Source organism: Siphateles boraxobius, unplaced genomic scaffold, assembly GCF_051911475.1.
Source record: "Siphateles boraxobius isolate OS27281-9 unplaced genomic scaffold, OSU_SipBor_1 5, whole genome shotgun sequence".
Classification (NCBI taxonomy): Eukaryota; Metazoa; Chordata; class Actinopteri; order Cypriniformes; family Leuciscidae; genus Siphateles; species Siphateles boraxobius.
The window spans coordinates 17,272,501-17,296,318 of NW_027509141.1; the positions used below are offsets into that span (position 1 = coordinate 17,272,501).

A 23,818-nucleotide genomic window follows, 5' to 3' on the forward strand; every position below is an offset into this window, starting at 1 on the left:
GTGGTTTACACAAAAATATTAAGCTACACAACTGTTTTCAACACTGAAAATATTGTTTCTTGAGCAACAAATCAGCATATTAGAGTGATTTCTGAAGGATCATGACACTGAAGGCTGGAGTAATGATGCTGAAAATGTAAATTTGCCATCACAAGAATTGTGACATTTTAAAATATATTCAAACAGAAAACAGTTATTTCAAAATGTAATAATGTTTCACAATATTACATTTGTTTCGGTATTTTTGATCAAAATAGTACCATATAAATATCTAAGATGTTACACACTTCTAAGCAGTAAACGCATCTTCATAATAAGTATTATATTCATAATAATGACTCTTCTGAATAAAATAGCTAAAAACGAAATAAAAGTATATAAATAAACAAAATAAGCAAATCCCTGTAAACAGTGTAACACACCAAGGCAGCCAGTATAAGCTCTGACCCTCTTCCCCTTTGAGCCGTCATCATATCCATCATCATTCTGTTTCTCCTCGGGTCTCCTTTGAACTCTGCCCCTCCTGTGCCTCAAATTAAATGGGTGGTGAAGACGGTCCCGCAAAGCCTCAACCTCCAAACCATCATTGAAATAGGCCACATTTTGATAGCCCGCATCTTGAGTCCCAATGTCATTCCCTGTGGGAGTCTGCTGCGGGTCGGCTTGATGACCTTTGCTTGGCGTGTCAGAAAACTCATGACCGTCATCCTCAGACCCATCACGGCGTTGATCAGTACAGTGTACGGCTACATCTTTCCTATCATCCGGTGATTTTACAGGAGCTCCTCCATCAGATGTTTCTAATGCTTGATCGTCTCCGAACCACACCAGACTGCTGTTATCCTCATAATCATGAGCATCTAACATCGACTCGCTCTCTTCTTCTAATCCAGCCAGAGTACAGTCGTCTCTATAGTCCACTTCCTCTGGGTCTCCATCTTTAGACGAGTCTGGTCTGTACGTGCCATAACCGGACGTTAAAATGCTTGCGGCAGGGCTTGCCAGACTTTCATGAAAATCCTCATCATAGATGTCTCTAGTTTCCTTCTTCTGCCGTACATCAGCATGCTCTTCTCCCCAAGCAGGTAATATGTTATGATCGTCTTCCTCTTCTTTCTGCGAATGGCCACTGGATATTGTAACATAATCATCATCACTTGCCCATGACTTCCTGTCCTGGTCCCAACTCTCCTTTTCCCCAACAGGTGCATCAAAAAACCAGTCTATCTCTTCTTTTTCCTTACTGCCTCCTTTAGATACTTCCTCATCCTCTTCCATCTTACTTTCATGTTCATCAGCTCCTGATCTGTTCTCTGCCAGATTGACATCGTTGCTTATATCTTCGTTTTTTTCATCACTCTTTCCAAGTTCTATCTCTTTGTCATATTCATTGGTAAAACATTCTCTCTCTCCCTCTTCACTGTTTCCATCTCCAATACCATTCCTCTCCTGTTCCTCGTGGCTGTCAGGGTTTTCCTCTGTACTGTCTTTTGCGAAATTTTCTTTTTCGTCATTCATGTCTTCCTCATTTTTTGGTTCTCTCTCATTCGGTTTGCTGTTCTCTGATCCCTCGCTTTCATTGTTTCCTGTGCTCTCCTTCCCAAAATATTTGCCACCATCTATTTTGTCCTCAATGCCTTCATTCTCTTCTGATAGACAACATACGTTATCTCCTTCTTCATTTTCTTCTCCTTCCTCCTCATCTTGTTCTTCTTCCCCACTTCCACCTGTGCTCTTTTCCTTGGTGAGACCCTCTCTCTTTTCATCACAGTCTGAATCTTTACCTGTACACTTTTCTTCACTATTTGAGTCTTCTTTTGGAAAACACTCTTCTTCTTCTTCTTCACTCTCCTCCACACTCACCTGATCATTCTCGCCCTCTGAATCATTGCTTTGGGCTTTGTTCTCCTCAGAGTTTTCTCCATTGACAGAGCTCTCTTTCTCCTCCTCACTATCCTCTTCCTCCTCACTTTCTTCTAGATCCTCTTCCTTCTTTTTATTCATTTTCCCCTGTTTACACAGCTCAAACTCTTCTTCCTCGTCTCGACTTCCTTCTTCCTCCTCTTCACTTTCTTCCTCTTGACTTACTTCTTCCTTTTCCTCCTCACTTGCTTCTCCTTTTTCCTCACTTTTCTCTTTCTCTTCGCTTTCCTTTCTCTTTTCCCCTTCTTCCTCCTCTGCAAGTTCTCCTTTTTTCACCTCTTCACTTTCTTGTTCCTCCTTTCCCTCCACTTGACTTTCTTCTTCACTCTCATGTCCCGTTTCTTCCTCTTCACTTTCTTTTCCTTTTTGCTCTTCCTCTTCAAACTCTTTTCCCTCAGCTTCACTTTCTTTTTCCTCATCTTCACTTTCTTCTTCCTCATCTTCACTGTCTTCCTTCTCTTCATTCTCTAGTCCTGTTTCCTCCTCTTCACTTTCTTCTTCCTCATCTTCAAGCTCTTCTTCCTCATCTTCACTGTCTTCCTCCTCATCAAGCTCTCTTTCCTCATCTTCACTTTCTTCTTCAAGCTCTTTTTCCTCATCATCACTGTCTTCCTCCTCATCAAGCTCTCTTTCCTCATCTTTTTCTTGATCTGTTCTTGTTACCTGTATGCCTTTTTCCATTTCAACTACCATGAAACATTCTCTATCGACCTCACTTCCTTCTTCATCTGCCTTAGGATTTGTTTCAGCCTGTAAATATTTCTTCTTCTCCAACTCATTCCCTTGAAGAGTTTCCTTCATCCTCTCCTTTTTATCATCTCCCATTACAAAGATTTCCATCTCATCATTACTGTCTCTTTCAGGCTTTCTCTCAATCCTTCTGTTTTCTTTCTTAACATAGTCCCTGTCTTCCCCCTCACTTTCCCGATCTGTCCAGAAAGAAGAGGACAGGGATCCTTCATCGTCCTTGCTTTCATTTTCCAAATGGCTGTCAAAAGCTTTATACATCTTGGGGTAGATGGACAGATCTCTCTTTTAGCCCTCAGTAAGAAAATGAAATCCTCTTCTGAGTCAAAGCAGATGGCTGAGAGGGAGGGGGAATGTAACTAAGAAGATTACTGGTAAGAACTTTACTAGGTTTATTATAAGGCCAATTGCACCACCTGGTGTATGGGAGGTATTATTACTACCATACTACTCTTCAGGATATAATCTGTACACTACCAATCAAATGTTTGTGGTCAGTATTTTTTTACTGTATTTTCAATCTAATAAATGCAGCCTTGGTGGGCATTAGAGTCTTTTTTCCCCAAAACTATTAGAATTTCAGTTTGAAATAAAAAGTTGCATAATGCATTATGTTTCACATACTATTTTTTTTTTAAGGTATACATTAGATACTTTGCAGCATTAAGTCATTAAGTAGTTTATTAGTATTCCTGAAACATAATGACTGGACTTACCAGAATCTTCACTATGCGTGGACTCATCACAGACATGAGACAGACCATGATGCTTTCTATATAAGGAGATAGAAAATAATATTTATTGCACATGTGCATGGTTGTTGTTGTTGTTGTTGTTTTATTTTAACTATCAAATCAAGAAATGATTATGTGTCCCCACCTTAACACTTTCCTTTTAATCAGAGGCTTCAAATGAGCCCGATGTTCTCTATCAGGACTTATCGTCTCACTCTCATCCAAAACTGAGTGAAATATTTCAGAAGGGCCTTCCTCAGTCTCCAGCCTGTTGGGTGCTGTGGAGGGCCGAGCTGGTCTATGAGCAACTGAGTGCCGTGAATATGAATCATAGTAGTCTCCGTGATCGTCCTCATTAAATGTGGAGGTGAAAATCTAGGAATGGAAAATAGGAAAAACATACATATTGCGTACACAGTCCTAGAACGATTATACATGTTTAAGTCACCATGCAATCAAAATAGTTATATCCAACCCCTCGCCCCACCCCCTGCAGTAACATCTCTTCTTTGATGATGTGTTTACTGGCATGAGGGCAGGACAACCTGTCACTCACATGACATCATAGCAATAACAAACCACAACAGTTCAATCAATTTCCGGTGGACAAAATAAAGTTCCGCCCTACATTTTCTTTCTCATTTGAGAAGCCGTTTTTCTCACATGTACATCACAATAATGAAGAAAACACCATTGGAACTTCCGTCTCTTTAAAAACTCATACCTCTCTCTGTTGCCCCGCTGAGCTGGTGTTCAAGAGAACGTAGTTACAACTGGGACCAATGTTGTTCAGTTGGACTGAGCCAAGAACACAAATTTAACAGGTTAAGTGTGTTTAAAAAAAAAAAGCTTTAAAGTCACATGTAATTGCATAGCATAAAGCTGGAGTGACTGCTCACCCTTTTCCTTAATAAGCGCTGGTGGACTTTTGCTGGATCTGCTGTGAGATGTTGGAGAAGTCCATTCACTGGAGCTGTGACTCTTTGACTTTTCATGACGAATCAGTTGATCTAGATCTGGTGGAGATTCATAAATATGACAGCACTACTACAAGGCAAGACATGCTATAAAATGCAAATTAGATGCAAATAAATGCACTGATGTAGGCTGTCAACAGTTAAAAATATTAGCCCACCTCGCTTGAATTCCCGCAGTCTTTCTTTGGGAATATTACTGTATCCAAGAGCAGCTAACTGCAGCTGAATCTCCTCCTCAGAATAGTCTAGACTCTCCATCTTTTAATAACAAAATAAACATATCAGACATTAGTCAAATACGGCGTATTTAACGTTACTCAAGAGAAAAATTTTAGCCTATCTGCTGAGTTTAGACAAAACTCAACAAAACCTTTCTTTAAACTGCCTCACTGACAGCAACGTTCATAGGGCTGAAATAAGAAGGCTGTTGTGCAACATATGAAAAAAACATAAGTGAAGTTTAAAGCACAATGATTATTCGTTTCTGTTTTCCCTCACCTTTAAATTGTCAGATTTTATAGTTGTTGTCTTCACAGTACCAGGACAACGGCGGCGGTTCCGTTTTCAAAATAAAAAGACAAAAGAGTAAGAAAGCGCTTCAATTAAAAGTTACAGCGCCGTCTGGTGTTTGGGAGACCCTATGGTTATCACAACACATTAACCACATTAAGTCGTTAAATTATTTTATTTGATTTTATTTACCTTAGACGGTTATTTATATTTTAAGTAAAATCAGGAAAAGACTGATGCAAATATTCTATTTATTTTATTGTCCTGTCAACAAATATAATCTACACCATAATATATGGGATCTCGTTCAAATAGATTAAGAAATACTGACAGCCTGGTAACATTTTTGAAAGTTACTAACACCGAATCCGATCTAAATCTCGGATACATCTGATTCATAGGATGTATTGTTTTCAAGCGGTACCCACAGCAGGTACCCGGAGTTTGAGCCACGCCCATTTTTCACAAACCTCTGAACTCATATCCAATCACCTTCAAGTTCCCAACACGGCTCATGAATAAGCATGACTTTTTAATACTGCATCGAGAGACTGGTAGATGGTGTGGTTTAGTTGGGGAATATTGACAGAAAACCCGTGAACCCCAACAAAACTCCTAAAAAGGACTATTTTGCCTCCTTCAAGTTATCGGGGGTGACTATGTCGCACGCCGGGACTCTCCGCGCGTCCGTGCTGCTGATTTTACTGCAGTTAGTCCTGGTAATCTCTGCACAGGTAGGAAACGAGGGATTTCTTCAGCAGTAGAGATGAACTGTGTGGGTGTTTTGAGTTCATGGGTTGAGTGAGTCACTGTATGGCTCTTAAAATATCTGAAAATTTAAACATAGAGACAAAAACATTAAATAGGCAGAAAAGGAACGTGTTTTTTGATGTGAGATTATTAAATAATATATAGCCTACTAAAGCAGCAAATACATTTTTCACTAACTGGGCATTTTTTCTGAACTGTTTGTCTTATATTTCTTATGTTAATTGATGCCAAGATTCTTTATTAATATTATCTGAATTTGCAAGTATCTGACCGCAAGAACGTTACTTGACATATGGAAGGTATTTTCTGTAAACTGGTCCAGGTGTGCACAGCTGTTTTCACTTTCCCAGGATGAGAGGAAAGCCAGTGTGATACCTCAGCATCAGGCGTACATACAATGACTTCATTGTTTTTAGGACTTTATTTATTTATTTATTTATTTCATTTCAGGATCAAGTTTGAGTAGACGATGATTTGTTTTGTGTGTGTGTGTGTGTGTGTGTGTGTTTTTTAGAGGGGGCCAGTTGGTCCAAGAGGGCCGCCTGGACCTCCAGGGCTTCCTGGGTTTTCTGGAGTTCACGGCATTGATGTGAGTCACATATCGATCATTTTGCTTACACTTTGATTTCTCAGAACCAAATTAAAGGTCTGTCCTCATACTATACACAAGGTATGTTTTGTAGCCATGAATAATGTCTCTTTTCTGTGTGTTTTGTATGATTTAGGGTGAGAGGGGTCCTGGCCCCGGCCCTGTTGGCCCCCCAGTGAGTATTTATCTTTTTCAAGAAACAAATGAGTATGCATAGCTGAAATTATATTCTACAATCCATTAATCTGATTAATTCGGCAGGGCCTTGATGGGGACAATGGCAAAGATGGATTAAATGGCCTTCCAGGAAAACCTGGAGCGGATGTGAGTATTGTTTTTTTATTTTTGTTGAGGTCTGGAAACCGAGATAAAATCAGCTTTTCTTTTCTAAGTAACACTGGCACCATCAGAGCAAGTGTAGTTTGCATTGGAGGGTCTGAGTAAAAAAAAAAAAAAATCCCAGATGGAAAAAAGGATTGGAGAAGAGAGGAAAGAGAGAGAGCAGAGAGAAACCCATATTAGGTTCCTGGTGGAGACAGAGACCTTTTTGTGTAAGTATGAAGCCACAGGAGCAGAATGTGTACTAGTACTGATGAAACTGAGCATTAAACCGAAGAACAACTATTCCTTTGTGACTCCTCTGAGCTTTATAGATTAGCTTGTGCTGTAAGTCATTTGCAAGGCTTTACACATCACAAATCAATTTCTTTATCAGTTTTTTAGTCTTGGTTTTCAGTAAAAATATCTAAACATCTTTAAAATAAGATACGTTTACTTGAGAAGCGGGCTTGTTTATGATGCGTGTTTTCAGAGACTATATCAGGGGTTAAATTTATTTTTCATACTCCACTGGCAGATATATTTTCCGGTTTAATTAACGAAGAAAGACAAGTTTTTAATATCTTTCAATATCTGCAGTTTTAATTCTCAAGTAATTTTATCTTATTTTAAAGATATTTTAAAAAAGGTTCCTGAAAAACAAGACAAAAATACTGATTAAGAAACGTTTTTTGTCCATAATAATCTATTATGTTAGCATTAATTAAACATACAGATGTTATATTGTGTTATATTGTAGGTTGCTTGATATTGTAGCATATCATGTTAGCATTACTTTGCAAAAAAAAACAACAACAAAAAACTTTTAAATATATTTAAGTAAATATACAGTATATTTATGTATGTATGTATGTATATATATAAAATTGTAGATAGCATAAAATATATATTTGCTGGATTTTGGTTCTAAATGTTGGTATTACTGATGCAAAGGGAAAAATACATTCATACTAAACCATTCTATATGCATAATTATATTTAAAAATGAAATTGTTTTTGGTGGCTATCATTTTGGAGAGATGTTCCCTGTAATGAAGTGTTGAACACAGGCATCTGCAGTGGTCTACTGTACATATATTAGAGAAAATGTGGGCAGGGTTTGATATTTGTCAAAGTCAGGAGAAAGGTAAATGTCATTTCTGATTGGTTTAAAAAGTGATTATCAGTTTATTGTCAGTGTGTGTCCGAGGTTTTTTGTAAAAAAATCGAATTAATTCAATACAAATATTAAATAATCATAAATAATTAGCTCTGCAATCCTGCAGCTGTATCACTTTACCGTTAGTTCAGCTGTTGTCAGATCAGTGAATAAAGTTAATCTGGAGTGAGTTATAGTGAAATCTATGATCATAAGTGGTTTTGTCTTTCTAAGGGTTTGACTGGGCCCCGTGGTGTACCTGGCCCGGTTGGCCATCCTGGACAGAAAGTAAGTTTTCACTTAATAATAAATTTTATTTATCATTCCACTTTTTCTCTTAAAAATAAGTGAAAGTGCACACAAATATTTAAAATTGAAAGTACTAGGTCTTTTTTGTGAATAGCTGTATTATGACTGATGCTTCAATTACATAAGTTCTAAATGTTAATCATTAAAGTTCATTTAAAAGATCCTATGGTTTGATGTTTATTCTTTATTAGGGTGAACCGGGTGAGCCAGGACTAAGAGGAGCCCCTGTAAGTAAATGATTCAAATTCTCTTCACACTGATTGGTCTTGTGTAATTACTAGAATAAGTGCGCTACTAGAATAATCAGATATTAATAGGGATTTCTCTTACATTAGTTTGTTATTATGAATAGATATATCAGTTTAAACAGCGACCTCCCTTTATAAGATGGCTGTACACACTTTGAACTGTTGCAGGCAGTCGATCACTGATCAAGTTTACCGTCTAGCCCACACAGTGATGTAATGATACAAGGCTGTACTGGGCTGATGCTTAGTTCATATCATTGCACATCTGTTACTTTGTTAACAGGGTGATGGCGAGGATGGTGAAGCTGTAAGTGCTTAATCTTTTATTTAATTATTATTATTTTTTAATGGCTGCATTTGCTGATACTTTTTTTCTGTTGTTATCGGCTCCTTTATTGTTTTCTTTTTTTACTGAAGGGTGCTGATGGGGAAGATGGATTACCTGGAGAGCTGGGCAAAGTTGGACCTCCTGTATGTAATGTTACTCCATTATTCCAATAAATTGAAATAAAATAGTTGAATAATAATTTGAAGTGTCTGTCTCTTGTTCTGCTTTAAAGGGAAGTCGTGGACCGAGAGGTCCTGATGGTGCGCAAGGACTGCCAGGGCCCAGAGTAAGTATTAATGTTGAAATCTTTATGACCATTCACTCATCTCCATGATGCATATATGGCTATACAAACAGAATTGTTAATAGTATATTCCTTCTATCCATAGGGACCTCCTGGAGTCTGGGATGGGAAGGAGTTGGTATGTATCCTCAAGTCTCATATCGGGTTACCTTTGCACTATATCTAGTGTTTGCTCCTCAGATTTCAGGAAACAGAAACTCAGCAATCTTCTGTAAACAACAGCAACACATATTTGCTGTTCTACTGTATATCTGTTTTGGTTGAAGATGTTGATTTTGATGTTAAAGTTAATTCAGCTACTTGGTTACTTTCTCAATTGCTCCAACAAAACTGCCATCACATGTTACGACTCTTCTATTTCTGGGTGATTCTTCAATTAGGAAAAAACTTTATGTCCACTATGATGACCCATCACAGACCATATAAAAATTCTGCAACATCACATTTTATGCCAAAATTGACTTTGATCTTTGTTGATCTAGATCTATGTGATAAATGTTCTAAAATCGATAAGTACTCTTAATTTGAATGGAACAATCACTCGTATGCATCAATGTTTCTACTAATTGATTTGTCTTTGTTATGTTTTTAGTGTCCAAATGCCTGTACTTCTGGCCTGAATGGCTACCCAGGTCTCCCTGGCATGAAGGTGCCTTTAAAATGACATCATTTCAATTAATATACACTTCCAGCCAAACACAAGGATGTCTAACACACAATGGTGTTGTTTTTCAACCTTAGGGTCACAAAGGTGTCAAAGGTGAATCAGGTGAACCAGGAAGGCAAGGACATAAGGTGACAGTTGCATAAATGAAGTTCTTTTGAACAATTAGGGAAATTATTCTTTTTGTAGAGCAAATGACCTTTTAATTTATGGTGGCTCATAAATACATAATTGTTAAAATAATTAAGCTAGTTACAGAGTAAAGATCATGTCTTAGTGGTGTAATTGTATTGCTTTCTTACAGGGAGAAGAAGGAGACCAGGGAGCACACGGAGAGACGGGTGCACAAGGATTACCTGTAAAAAAAGACATTACTTATCTAATATTTTTTACTGAAGTTATCTAATATACTATATACTTATAGTTCATATGATGTTTGTTTGTATCTTTTCAAACCATGTGTTCCTGTTCAGTGTGTCGCTTGTTTTGTTACTGTAGGGTCCGCAGGGTTTGAGAGGAATCACAGGGATGATAGGCCCTAAAGGGGACAGGGTGAGTGTCAAAAGGTCTTCATATCTAATACAATAACAAAGATATGTTTTGAAATTACCAATTGTATTTTCTTCCTCATTAGGGAGCTCGTGGGAATTTTGGCGACCTGGGCTCTCAGGGTATTCAGGGTGCTCCTGTAAGTGGCAAAATCAAAATGATGTAATTTTGTATTTTCTATAAAAATGCACTACAAAGGTTAAATGCCTTTAACCTCATTTCAAAATATACATCGGTATTTTGCCATTCATCCACATTCATTGTAATATTATCTTTACAAGCTGCTTGATTTGTTTTTGTAAATGAACACATTAATTAAAACCTATAGATTTATATTGTATTTGATTTTTTTAAGGGTGATCGGGGCCAAAGAGGAAAAGTAGGTGAGACTGGACCAAAAGGAGCTCAGGTGAGTCTTCATACAGCTGCAAAACAACACATATACGTTATATTTATGATGTAATATCAACAGCTCAAGAAGACTCAACAAGCTTGCCATATTTTTTCATCTACCTTAAAGGGATAGTTCACCTAAAAATGAAAATTCTGTCATTATTTACTCTCTCAAGCTGTTCCAAACCTGTCTTTGTTCTGCTGAACACAAAATAAGATATTTTGAAGAATGTTGGTAATCAAACACTTGATGGGCCCAATTGACTTCCATAGCATGGAAGCATTTTTTCCATTCTATGGAAGTCAATTGGGCTCATAAACTGTTTGATAACAAACATTCTTCAAAATATTTTCTTTTATGTTCAGCGGAAGAAATTCATACAGGTTTGGAACAACTTGAGGGTGAGTAAATGATGACAGAATTTTTATTTTTTAGTGAACTGTCCCTTTAAGGCCCGTTCACACTAAGAATAACTATAAAGATAACTATAATGATAACTATATTACCATCCACACAAGCAGACGACATATTCTAAGCATGTTTATTCTTTATTCTTTAAATGCTCAAAATGATTTTGATTATATTCTGATTGGCTGTCAATGTTTTTATCATTCATCAGATGAAAAGAAAATCCTGAAAGTGATTTCTACGATTTGTTTCTCTGTGTTGTTATCGTTATAGTTGTGGTGTGGACTATTATTTTATATTTAGAACAATTTTTAAAACTCTATCTTTATTGTTATTGTTACAGTTATCAACTATATATTTATCATTACTGTTATCGTCCTTGGTGTGAATGAGCTTTTACACTATTTTACACTAATTTACTATAATAATATATAATGTAACTTCTTCTTTCTAGGGAACTCTGGGGTTGCAGGGACGTATGGGTCTACCTGGACCGAAAGGAGAGGCAGTAAGTCACCTGTGCTGCTAAAGTGACCTATTATACAATCAAATTAATAAAAAAATGAATAGAACGTTTATGTGGTGTAGGGTTTGCCTGCAGTTGATGCTCGTGACGGTATTCCAGGACTGCCTGGAGTGAAGGTAATCACTTTAATTTGTGCATGCAGATCAATATCATGGTATATCACTGTTTGTCAGCTTAATTCGTGAAGTGAATTTATCTGCATATGTCTGTTGTCGTTTTAGGGTCTTCCTGGGAAAGTTGGCTCACCTGGTGATGCTGGACTTCAGGGATTTCCAGTGCGTATGACCCTTGACCCCTGTTCAAAATGCAACTAGAATGCAGTGATATCTGTTTGTGAGATAACCGGGAATAGTTTGCATTATTGATTATTGATTTATTTTCCTCCAGGGTTTGCCAGGAATTTCAGGAGCAAAAGGCCACATGGGTGGAAAAGTAGGTCATTCAAGTGTGAATTGTTAGAGTGTATCTTTGTTTGGTTTATCCGAGATCGATTCCTGTTTTAAATGTGGGCTGAGAAAAACAACTGTGTAAAGTTTGGTTTCAGTGGGGTTATTTTTTATACAGAAATTAATACTTTTATTCAGCAAGGATGCATTGAATTGATCAAAATTGACAGTAAAAACAGTTCCAGTGTTACCAAAACATTTTATTTCACAAAAATATGCTGTTCTTTTGAATTTTCAACTCTTTAAAGAATCCTCAATTAAATGTATGATGGTTTCCACACAAAAAATTAAGCAGCACAACTGTTTTCAACATTAATAATAATCACCAAATCAGCATATTAGAATGATTTCTGAAGGATCATGTGACACTAAAGACTGGAGTAACGATGCTGAAAATTCAGCTTTGCCATCAAATGAATAAGTTGCAAAAAGTTATTTAGCAATAAAATTTCACAAAATTTATGTTTTACTATATTTTTTATCAAATAAATGCAGCCTAGATGAGCATATGTGACTTTAACTGACAATAAGTGACAAAAAACTTTTGAACGGTAATGTAGCTCATTTATTCATAATAATTATGTTAACTCATTTATGATAAAATTCTCATTGAAGTTCTGTAAATGATGAGTTTGTGTCCATTAGCAGTAAGGATAACCTGTGTTGTCTTTGCTCCAGGGAAATACTGGTGATCCAGGTGTGGCAGGTCTGATTGGAAATAATGGGAAAACAGTGAGTCCCGTTTATCCATTTGTTCACCACAGCCTACAGGGCCATGTGGATGGATGAACATCTTCTGGTGTTGTGATTTCAGGGTGAACGTGGTGAGCAGGGAGAAGTGGGACCAATCGGGGCAAGAGGTGGGCCAGTGAGTATATTTCCTCTTACATCATATAGTGTCATATAAAGCAATGTGTCACTTCTATAATGTTCTCTCTTTTTCTCAAGGGTGAGAGAGGAGTAAGAGGTCCAGACGGGCCTGCAGGCTTGCCAGGTGCGAGGGTGAGTTATCTGGAACCACAATTTAATTTAACCTTATATTATATAACTATAAAAGACGTAATAGGACACATTTAGACAATAACACTCTTAGATGAAGCTTCATGAGCACTGAGAATAGCCTCGCCACTAACAAAAATTTGTTCTAAGAACGTTTTCCTAACGTTCCGATTCTTGGTTATGTGAATGTTAATGGAACATTCCATGGTAATTTTCCAAACATTATGGGAACGTTACTTTTGAATGTTCTCTGAACGTTCTGAAACAAGAAGCATTAAAAAAACGATAGACGAACATCCAACTAAAACGTTTCAGAAAAAATGTTCCATGAATGATGAATAAATAACGTTTTTGTGTTAATATTTTGAGAACATTATTAAAGATAAACCAGATAACTTTTGAACGAATGTTTTATTAACGTTACTGGAAGAACGTTTGTTCATAACTTTGAGAGAACCTTGAAAAACGTTAACCAAAGTTCTGAGAAAGTTCCCTGTTAGCTGGAATGGAGCTACAAAGGAATGGTGAAAATGTACTGAAAGAGGTGAAGGACAGATGAAAGATGAAGTGAAAACCTTAAAAGATAGATGAAAAATAAGACGCATGTAAGTGGATTCCAACAGAAATTCCAAGGATAACGTCCCGTCCCCACCACCACCACCCTAAACTCTCAAAGGTCTTGTTCCAAATAGCGTATTTGATGTGGACGTCCAGTTTTTCTTTTTCTTTTCATTTTAGGTTTCATTTTAGGTTTTTACGTCCTCAGTGTGTGGACTTCACAGCATATTACCCAACAGCCTATTTGGGCAAAGTGTTTAAGAGGATAGCGGGGCTGAGGTAACTATTTGGGACAGACCATAATAATACTACAAATTACAGTGCACAATTTGAAATCACTTCAACTTGAATTAACACTTAATCTTATTTTAACAAGCACACTAGAAAGTTATATTGCGGTATATATTGAGACGTAAGCTCTATATTATTAGTTCCGATATATTTTAATAATTTAAGGCAAGATACCCCAGATAAATAAGGTAAGAAATTTCACTAATAGATATCACACACTTCCCCAGTTGACTGAATACTTTAAGAATTGCAAACGTGCTTCGCAACATGTTTCAGCAATTCTTCTGAAATGTTTATATTATCTAATTAAATATGCACTAATTTACATACAATTTCCGAAACAAAAATCCAAACACGGGATAAAGCCAGGTTAAAAATACTTGTCATTTTGTTGACATATTAGAGTCAAATGTTTTACTGAGGGGATCTAGGATATCTCTTTTTATTACTCCAAAAATCAGAAAATACTGTCAGCAGCCAGAATGAAATACATATTCGCAATGTTTTTAAGAATAACAAAATATATAATTTATATATAAACTTTTTTTGCAAATAATATATATGAACAAACACCTCTGTAAAAACCTTCAAAATATAGATAGGAATAAAACGGTCAAATTTAGTGTATATACGTGCTACTGAAGTGGACATTTGATATGAGAAAACAAAATGGAGGGAAAAGGTCTTTAAAGACATGTCTTGCATTTGATATAAATAGATAAGATGCAATAAAGTTAACACTTAAAAGTGCAGTTTTGGATTTGGTTTTCGTTCCACTAGACTTAAAAACATGTTATGCAAATGTCTCACAATTGACTAGTGCATGAAAAAGCAATGTTTTTGCCTGTAGTGTAGGGAACTATATTGGGACCCAACGACTTGTACATTTAAACTTGTTCTACAACACTGTTTAGATGTCCCACAACAAATATAACACAATAAGAGACATGTTCCTCTTGGCCTTAGTTCTCCGATTCCTGTCCTATGTGCTTACTCTCATGCCGAGGAGCTTAATAGTACTGCAAACCGAAACACAATCTCCTTAGAAAGCGCTGGAGTGCTTTAGTACAGTAATCGGCTGGTAGGGGCATGAATAGCCTGTTGTTATTGAGGTCTAGTAGCTGGGGGTATTTTCTTTGGTAAGGGGATATTCAGAGCAGGAAGGGGGGCTTGAATGAACCCTCTGTCTTACAGGCATTCCTTCAAGCAGCCAGCGAAGGGCATCAGGCTTAATCATAGTCCACATCCATCCACACACCTCAGACGTGCCCCACCAGCACCCCGCTCACCGAGCTGCCGACTGTTTTTTTAGTGCAGATGTGGTTTGTAAGGCAGCTACAAGCACAGGCCATGTAGTGTTCATGAATTTGTATTTATTTATGTGTGTCTGTGTGTTTATGTATCCTACAGGGAGGTAAAGGAGATCCGGGCCTCCCTGGTCTCCCAGGGCCCGCTGGCTTCATTGGGCAGAAAGGCGACAGGGTAGGATTTCAAAAGCGAATCAATTCTGTATTGTCAGAATAGCATTCTAACATTACTAACAACATACTATCACTCTATTTATATACTTTTCTGCATCAAATTTGCATAGAAATATATTTAAACAATGGCTAAAATGTGGGTATTTTGGGTAGAACGCACTGGGTATTGCATCCCATAATCCAATTAAGCCTTCAATTTCCTGTGTGACAAATTAGCTGGAAGTAAAATCAACTTTGACATATATTTCTTTAATCATTTGATCAGGCTGCCAAGTTTAAAAAAATTTTTTAGACCAAATTGGATTAAAAATGCTAAATTCCTGTATTTTTTTATATTAAATATAATGTGAATTAAATGTTTAATTCACTTGATGAATTAAATATGAACATGGAGATGTCATGTGACTTTTGAATCTCAGACTCTTGGTTGAAATAAGCTTTGTTATTGGTTATATGGAGTAAAATTATTAATCTCTTTATCGTAGAACTTTAAAACTTAAATCATCTTTGTAACAACACTCTCTCAGAAACAAACTGGCAAAATAAATAAATAAGTCAATAAAAATCATTATATTTTACATATTCATGTTTAGGGTAGTTAGGATCAGATGTGTTTATGTACTATTAAAAGCACAATCTTATCTTTATAATTCTTCAGGGCGCTGTTGGTCTCACTGGTCCAAAAGGAGAGCAAGTAAGCCAACTTTTTTTTTTATTCTATACACTGTAAAAAATATTTTCATGATTTGTTATTGCAACTTTTTTTTGTCAAATCAACTTAAATAATTAATGTGGCTCAGATAACGTAATATTTTGAGTTTCTATTTATTAAACCAATCTCCTTAATTTTATTAACTTAATTTCAATTAACTCAATTTTAAGGCAACCAGCTAACTTTTTTTAAGTTAAACCAACAATTTTTTTTTTACAGTGAGTAAGTATGTATATTTTTTAATAGTTAATATAAATTATTAGATCTAAACTAGACTTATTTTAATGCATGTTTGTTTAGGGACCATCTGGTGAAGAGGGAACACCAGGAGACAAAGGGGATGTTGTAAGTAAAAACAGCACAGATATTTAATTGTCACAGAATGTATTGGTTATGCATTCAGACACGTGTCATGACCCCCTTGCTGATCTAAAACTCCATTTTCATATATTTTCCCAGGGTGATGAGGGGGAGCCAGGCGAGAAAGGATCGGTGAGTTTGCTTTTAGAAGTGATGTTATTGTGGAGATCTCTAGAACTGTCCTCCAGGGTTATTATAGCGAATAACCTCTTTCCCCTCCAGCGTTTTTGAAAAAAGTTGCCAGCCAGCGCCAGCATTTCTGATAATTTCCACAAAATTTGCATGGCTCCCAATATTTTGTTGTATGAATAACTGAACATGCAATATGTCAAATATAGAACAGACCCTCTGCTTTTTTTAAACAACAAAAAAAGTTTTATTCTAGCTTTATGCATTCTTTTTTGTATCAACACAATGTGGGTAAGTAAAAAGCAACATTCTGAGCAAAAAGCTGAGATGAGGTGAGAACGATGATTAAAAAAATAGATGGAGTAGATCGAGGCAATTAAAACCCCCAAAGCTTCACAGTCCTATAGCTCGTCCTGGGTCAACATTTCATACAGTAACATTAGGCAGTTTTAATTGACATGCTGTTTAATATTGATAATCACGTTAGTTTACATATGCATCTGCTTACATATGATATAGCTTGTTTCTGCTTCTTTTTCACATGTCTTTTGATCTGGAGATTCTGTACTCTTTTAGAAGATGTGTAATAGCTCCCCCTACCGTATACCAGTGAAAACACAGGAAGCCGGAAAGTTCCGTCGGTGGCGGGGAAGCGTTGTCTCATAAATGATGGAAATTACTGTCATTGGCTGGGAAAGAGTTAAAACCATATCAAAAATGTTCCTGTTTCTTGAAATAAAATTAACGTAAAAAAAACAAAAAAACTCCTACAATAGGTTTACAACCATCCAAGGTCAAAAACACTAATTTTCTCATAATATACATTGTAGCATCACATCTTTTATCACAGTATCTGAAACAGTTCAATCAAGGATCCAGTCTCTATAAACCGTTCCTTTCTGAAAGCCTACTCTGCTCTGATTGGTCAGTTAGCCCAGTCTGTTGTGACTGGTCTACCGCTTTACATTCTGTCCGAAACTAAATATATCTGAATTTCAGCTCCGGAGGATTCCACAGCACATGTAGTAATACGAACCCTAACGATGGCGTCGGTTTGTACTATATTAATTTGAGCCTGAGTCCTTTTCATTTGGAAGTGCATGTAAAGTCGAATTGCTTTCGCTGTGCAGAAAAAAAAACATCTTCTCGACTTGTCGACAGTACGAACCAAACTCTTCCAGGCCTCAGCTAGAGCTACAGTGTTTGAGAGCAGGTCAAAGTAGACATTCACAGGGAGTCCATATTTCCGTAGATTTTCAATCCATAAAATGAGAAAAAGTGTACAAAATTCTACATTGGCCTTCTTGAAAATGAGTCAGAGTTTATCTTTTGTTGTGCTCAGACTGGAAAACCAGGGGACACAGGAAATAAAGGGCCAGAGGGTGGACGTGGCCAACATGGACCCGAAGGCCCACCAGGAGAGCCTGGCCCAAGAGGCATGCAAGGAGATAGAGGGGTACCTGGACTGGCTGGGACACAGGGACGATCAGTACGCCTGTTTTAATCATCTAAATATTGACGGCTTATTCAAAGTGTATTATATCTGTCATTCCAATTGGATTTCTAATCTGTACTAAACTCATTAAATGGTTGGCAGACCATCAGGAATTTTACCTCAATGTGATTTTGACAAGTTCTAAAGGGATTTTTTCCACCAAAGCACTTTTTACATCCAGTTAATGAGGAACATCAACAGGAAAATACTTGAAATATTAATAGTGTCCACATAATTCTCCTCTAGGGCCGAGCACCAACAGATGAACACATCAAGCAGGTCTGCATGAGAGTTTTGCATGGTCAGTATTTTGATATCGAAACAGATATTTACAAATGGAAGCTCAACTCATTGTTAAATCCTTGTTCTTCGATTGGTTTTGACATTTTCATTTTTCCTCACAGGACAGCTTGCCCAGTTGGCAGCCAGTCTGACGAGGCCTGAGTCGGGCATCTCTGGGTTACCAGGTCCTCCTGGTCCTCCTGGCCCTACAGGGCCTGCTGGAGACAATGGCTTCCCTGGGCATCCTGGAAGCAGAGGACTGCCAGGTCTCAAAGGCCCCCCAGGTCTTCTGGGGAGGAAAGGGCCCAAAGGTACGAAGTGACAGTATTCGACTTCTGAAGTTGATTTTGGTTCCCTTTCGAGAGCGGTAACTCTACATTGCGTAGCAACGCTGCGGGAACTCCTCCCTTCTCCACTTTTGTTGAAATTTGATGGGCTACCGCAAGCTTGGAACAGCTGGCCAATTGTCACAAAGTATGCAAATACTGACAGGCTCGCGGGCAGAATAAAATGCATGGACGAGATAATTGCGTCAGAATCTCTTTCTTCACGCTCCCATCGTTGAAGCTGCACCAGGAGGACTAGTAATCTTTTTCTCTAAGCATCCGATGGCTTCAACTTGCCAGATTTGTGTGGGCCCCATCGACCCGCCTGACGAACATGAGTTCTGCGTCGCCTGCCAGGGCCACCCCCACACCGAGACGGACTCCATGTGCGCCCACTGCGCCGAGCTGCTGGTGCGCGCCCTAAGAACCAGGAGGGATATCGTGCTATAACGAGGACGAAGCCCACTGCCGGCAGCGAGCCGCTGGTGGGCCCTCCCCGCCTGGAGGCGAAGATGACAACGGGGCCTGGACCCCATTCTTTCCGGACGTCCACGAGCATGTGGTGAAGTCATGGTCTGCACCCCAATCGGCACGCACCCACTCTGCCACCTCAGCCTGCCGTCCAAGCCGTGCAGATTCCCGGCCCACCAAGCTGACAAGGCCTATGCATCTGCAGGGGAAGCAGCATCTGCTCTTCACTCCATGGCCATACTGCAGGTGTTCCAGGCCAAACTTCTGCAGTCTCTAGATGGCGGCGCCTGTGCTTCTAGCCTCGCTGGGACGGTGCTCCAATCAAAACACTTCGCCAATGGCAACAGTGACCATAGAACTAACGCGACTGCTGTGTCATTTCCTAGACGCGTGGATGGCTATTCCGGGCGTTTCACTGTGGCTACTGGGAATAATTCAACACGGATATTCTCTTCAATTCAGACGCAGACCACCCCGCTTCAGTGCCGTGATCCCGTCACTGACATTGCCACCGTTCTGAGACAGGAAGTTCTCAGTCTGCTCGAGAAAGGAGCAATAGAGTGTCCGCCTGAGCGAGCAGGAGAGCGGATTTTACAGCCGCTATTTCGTGGTGCCAAAGAAGGATGGAGGACTCCGTCCGATTCTGGACCTGAGACCCATCAACTGAGCACTTCACAAGCACGCGTTCAGGATGACAACAATGAAGCAGATCCTGGCACAGATCTGTACCGGGGTCTGGTTCGCTTCAGTGGATTTAAAGGACGCGTACTTCCATATTCAAATAGCGACGTGCCACAGGCGCTTCCTGAGATTTGCTTTCGAAGGCACGGCATACCAGTATTCAGTGCTTCCGTTTGGGCTGGCCTTAGCCCCCCACACTTTTTACAGGTGTGCGGAAACAGCGGTTTCTCCCCTCAGAACGAGCGGAATGCACATTTTGAATTATCGGGACAATTTGCTGATTTGAGCTCATTCAAGGGATATGCTAATCAGTCACGTGGAAACGCTGCTTCGCCAACTGGATACGCTGGGACTGTGTGAATGTGCAGAAGAGCGTGTTTATCCCGGGTCAGACTATAACATATCAGGGAGTGTGTTTCGACTCTGTGGCGATGCAGCCCACCTCTCTCAAAAGCGCATAGAGACAATTTCATCAACTCTGCGCCATTTCACATGGGGCAGGTCTGTTTCACTGAGGGAATTTCAGAGGCTTTTTGGGCTAATGGCTGCGGCTTCTTCAGTGTGCCATCTGAGCCTGCTGCATATGCGGCCGCTGCAGTTTTGGCTGAAAACTCGAATCCCACAAAGGTCTTCAGTTTACACGCACATTCCAGTCACTCACAGTTGTGTCAGCACTCTTAAACCGTGGCACAACCTGGAAATGTTCAGCCCAGAAGTGCCTTTGGGAATAGTGACGCAACACACCGTGGTCTCGACGGATGCGTCAACCTCAGGCTGGGGAGCAGTGTACTTGGGCGACCTGCCTCAGGTCTGTGGTCGGAGTCACAGAGAGCGGCACATAAACCATTTGTAATTAAAGGCGGTGTCCTTAGCCCTACAAAGCTTTTCGGTCGAGGTTGGAGCAGCAGCATGTACTGATTCGAACCAACAACATGTCTGTGGTTCACTTCAGGGACGTTAAATGAGCGAGACACTCTGTATTCACGAGTGCTGGGCACACTCGCGGAGGCAGGCGCACCTTCTACTAGGCGCATTTGTGCTCAAAAAAGTTTTTGCGAAATGGTGCCAGGACATCGATATCGACCCGGTGATCTATTCCGTGTTTGATGTTGCGCTTCCTACAGCACAGACTGGATAGCAGGAGTTTTCTATCCATGCTGAATGTGTATGTGGCCGCTAATGCTTCGGTTTGTTTCCCGGTTGACGGGCAATCGAACGGTAAGCACACTCTGTGCCGCCGTGGGATCTAGCTCTAGTTTTGATGGCTCTCTCTCTACCGGCGTTCGAGCTCCTAGCTTTGATTGCTATTAAGGAGTTCTCCCTGAAAACAACTTTACTCCTTGCTCTCGCCTCTGCGAAGCTCATTGGAGACTTACACGTGTTCTCGGTGAACGACGATTGTATCTATTTTGGACCCGGCGTCTGCAGCGTCACTCTCCGGCCGAGACAGGGCTACGTGCCGAAGTCACTCTCTACACCGTTCAAAGCACAGGTTTTTTCCATGCCCGCTTTATCTGCTGACGCTCAGAGCACTACTTACCCTGTCAGGGCTTTGCGGATGTATGTCAATCGCTCGGCCGCCTTTCGCCAGTCAGACCAGCTTTTTGTGTGCTTTGGTGGATGTACTAAGGGACGTGCTGTCTCAAAACAGAGACTTTCTCACTTGATTGTGACCACTATCGCATTGGCTCCAGGGGAAAGATTGTCCCCTTAACATCAGAGCTCATTCGACATGGGCGGTTGGCTCTTCGTGGGCCTGGTCTAGAGGGATGTCTATCCAGGATTTATGTCTTGCTGCTGGCTGGTCTTCTCAGAACACCTTCGCCAGATTTTACAAGCTGGATGTACTGTCTGTGCCGTCGCAAGTAATTTCGTGAGTTAAGTTTCTTACTCATGTATTGTGAACTATTGTAACCAACTATGCAGTGGTTACCGCTATACTGTTAACTCTGTGTATATGGCTACAAGTGTTAATACAGCTGTCACCTCTACCGCCTTTGACACTGTGTTTAAACCTCATGCTTGAGTGCTTATTGTGTTGTGTCTGCCCTGGATCAGTGCAGCCTTCGCTTTCATTGTGTTTGATTATCCAAATTTGGATAGGGTTGGAGCTGATGTTTCATTGGTCTAGTTCCACTTATCAGATGCGAGCACTCCTAGCGGCACGGCTATTGGCTGACTCTGTTGTCTGACTCTTCCGTGGCTGGTGTAGCTTTACTCCGTTTCCCAGGGCTTATCTTCACTACTCTCACGACGGGATTTCATAGAGTTCCCACAGCGTTGCTACGCAGTGTAGAGTTACCGCTCTCGAAAGGTAACGTCTCCAGTTACTATCGTAACCTCGTTTCCCTGAGAGGCGGGAACGAGACATTGCGTTAGCCACCGTTTTTGCTGTTTGATCAGCTGTGCAAGCTTCAGTCATGATTCTAACGTAATTGTCGCGTCCGTGCATTTTATACGGCCCGCGAGCCTGTCAGTATTTGCATACTTCGCGGCAATTGGCCAGCTGTTCCAAGCTGGCATTAGCCCATAAGATTTTACAGAAGTGGAGAAGGGAGGAGTTCCCGCAGCGTTGCTACACAATGTCTTGTTCCCGCCTCTCAGGGAACCGGTTTTGGTATAAACTTAAGGTGTGGTCACATTTTCAGTTTCAAAGGAAGATCACGTTATCTTTTGCCACAATACTGTAGATTATGACTGGCCATATGTCCTTTGATGTCAACAACAGTCGTGTCCGTTTACTCCTATCATAATTGATTATATGGTTACTTGCATTTTATTATTTCCATTCAGCATTGTTTTATCTCTATACAATTTTCACCCAGAAATTGCTATTTTATAAATTTGAAGTAAAATTTGTATTTTCTTGTAATATATACTCAAATAATCTTAGTTTTTATTTACAATGTAACGTCTGTGACCAGAACGCAACTGGGAATCATTTTTGGACCATCAAACACTAGTTGAGAGCCCTAAGCCCACAATTAAACTATTAAGTTCCCCTTGATTTAGGTGACCAAGGTGACAGGGGAGATAGAGGGCCCACAGTGGAGGGGTCTAAAGGTATACCTGGACCACCAGGGCTCCCAGGTAAGAGCAAGGCCAACATCTGATCTAATATCCATAATTTAATTCATCACTGTGCGTTAAATGATCTTGGCAAATCTGTAAATATCATGCCACTGACCTCTGGCTCCATCTGTTCTTCCACCTGATCTCAGGTGAGCCTGGTAATCCAGCATATGGCAGTAATGGTCGTGACGGCTTGAGAGGACCAGCAGGTGTTCCTGGAATGCCAGGTGTGCCGGGACCACCCGGTCCCTCCGGCCAGAACGGATACTGCGAGTCATCTCAGTGCGTGCCTCAAGAATTTCCAAGTCCATCGTTCAGCAAAGATTCCAACATGAAGGGACCAGACGGTCTATGAGCTTACAGCAATCAGCGAGCCACATATCAGACCCCAGCGCCTCTGACAGGGAAACTTGAGAGACTAATAGAGTGACTCCGACACAGAAATCTACTCATAGAGGATGGTATATGCAGGTGTGATTGTACTTATCAAACCAGGTGTGAAGTTGGATCCGGTTCCCAGTCCCATTCAAGCCCATTTTACAAAGAGTTTTTTTTTAATGTCTTTTGTATAGGTCTAATATTTCTTTTAAGAATCAAAATAAACCTAAATTGCCCCATAAATAATGCAATTATAGCTTAATAATGTTGTTATTAAGCTATAATATAACACACACACACAATTATAGCAAAATAATTTGAATATAGTATTCTTTAGGATGCATATAGTATTTGAATCATGCCATCACAACCTAGTCACATTGAAGACTGTTAAAACTTTTTATATCAAAGGGGGTCCAAACGTTGTAAATTTGTCAATATAGCATTCAGTTAAAAAAAAAAATTTGCAAGCATTTTATTAAATCGTTTTCAGGTTGTTTTAACCTTGACATTTTCAGATTTTGTGAAAATGTTTGTGGTTCTTTGCAGTGGGGCGGTTTAAAAATATCTAGGAATTTTCTATATTCTTTATTTATTGTAGAAAGGATTGCGGTGACACCCGCAGTTGTGAAAATGGAGGAAAATAAAAGAATTTTGATAAAATGCTGCATGTTATTAT

The 23,818-nt window shown here is 39.5% G+C and overlaps 2 protein-coding genes across 2 annotated transcripts in view; one reads left to right on the plus strand and one right to left on the minus strand.

The window, feature by feature from the left end:
• The window catches only part of hyls1 (HYLS1 centriolar and ciliogenesis associated), a 12,158-nt gene extending 9,181 nt beyond the window's left edge, over nt 1-2,977 (minus strand). The window contains exon 1 of the mRNA XM_077202981.1: nt 423-2,977. Within this exon, the coding sequence (XP_077059096.1) occupies nt 423-2,931 (2,509 nt within the window). The 5' untranslated portion in view covers nt 2,932-2,977. The remainder of the gene's footprint in view (nt 1-422) is intronic.
• A 2,428-nt stretch (nt 2,978-5,405) lies between these two features.
• Nucleotides 5,406-23,802, plus strand: col9a1a (collagen, type IX, alpha 1a). The gene is made up of 32 exons (XM_077202983.1): nt 5,406-5,625; nt 6,177-6,251; nt 6,388-6,426; nt 6,513-6,575; nt 7,963-8,016; nt 8,229-8,264; nt 8,569-8,592; nt 8,703-8,756; nt 8,846-8,899; nt 9,003-9,035; nt 9,510-9,566; nt 9,659-9,712; nt 9,886-9,939; nt 10,080-10,133; nt 10,216-10,269; nt 10,486-10,539; nt 11,387-11,440; nt 11,521-11,574; nt 11,680-11,733; nt 11,846-11,890; nt 12,583-12,636; nt 12,719-12,772; nt 12,853-12,906; nt 15,163-15,234; nt 15,892-15,927; nt 16,246-16,290; nt 16,405-16,437; nt 17,777-17,923; nt 18,176-18,230; nt 18,334-18,522; nt 22,702-22,779; nt 22,911-23,802. Exons 1-32 carry the CDS (start codon nt 5,551-5,553, stop codon nt 23,114-23,116), a joined length of 2,064 nt encoding a protein of 687 aa, XP_077059098.1. The 5' UTR covers nt 5,406-5,550; the 3' UTR covers nt 23,117-23,802.
• Nucleotides 23,803-23,818: the final 16 nt, after the last annotated feature.

Bases quoted from the DNA above. Each gene is read 5' to 3' on its own strand.
- col9a1a (XM_077202983.1), top strand. From the start codon at position 5,551: ATGTCGCACGCCGGGACTCTCCGCGCGTCCGTGCTGCTGATTTTACTG. The intron at 10,134-10,215 runs GTGAGTGTCAAA...CTTCCTCATTAG, and splicing joins TAGGCCCTAAAGGGGACAGG to GGAGCTCGTGGGAATTTTGG. The intron at 17,924-18,175 runs GTACGCCTGTTT...ATTCTCCTCTAG, and splicing joins CTGGGACACAGGGACGATCA to GGCCGAGCACCAACAGATGA.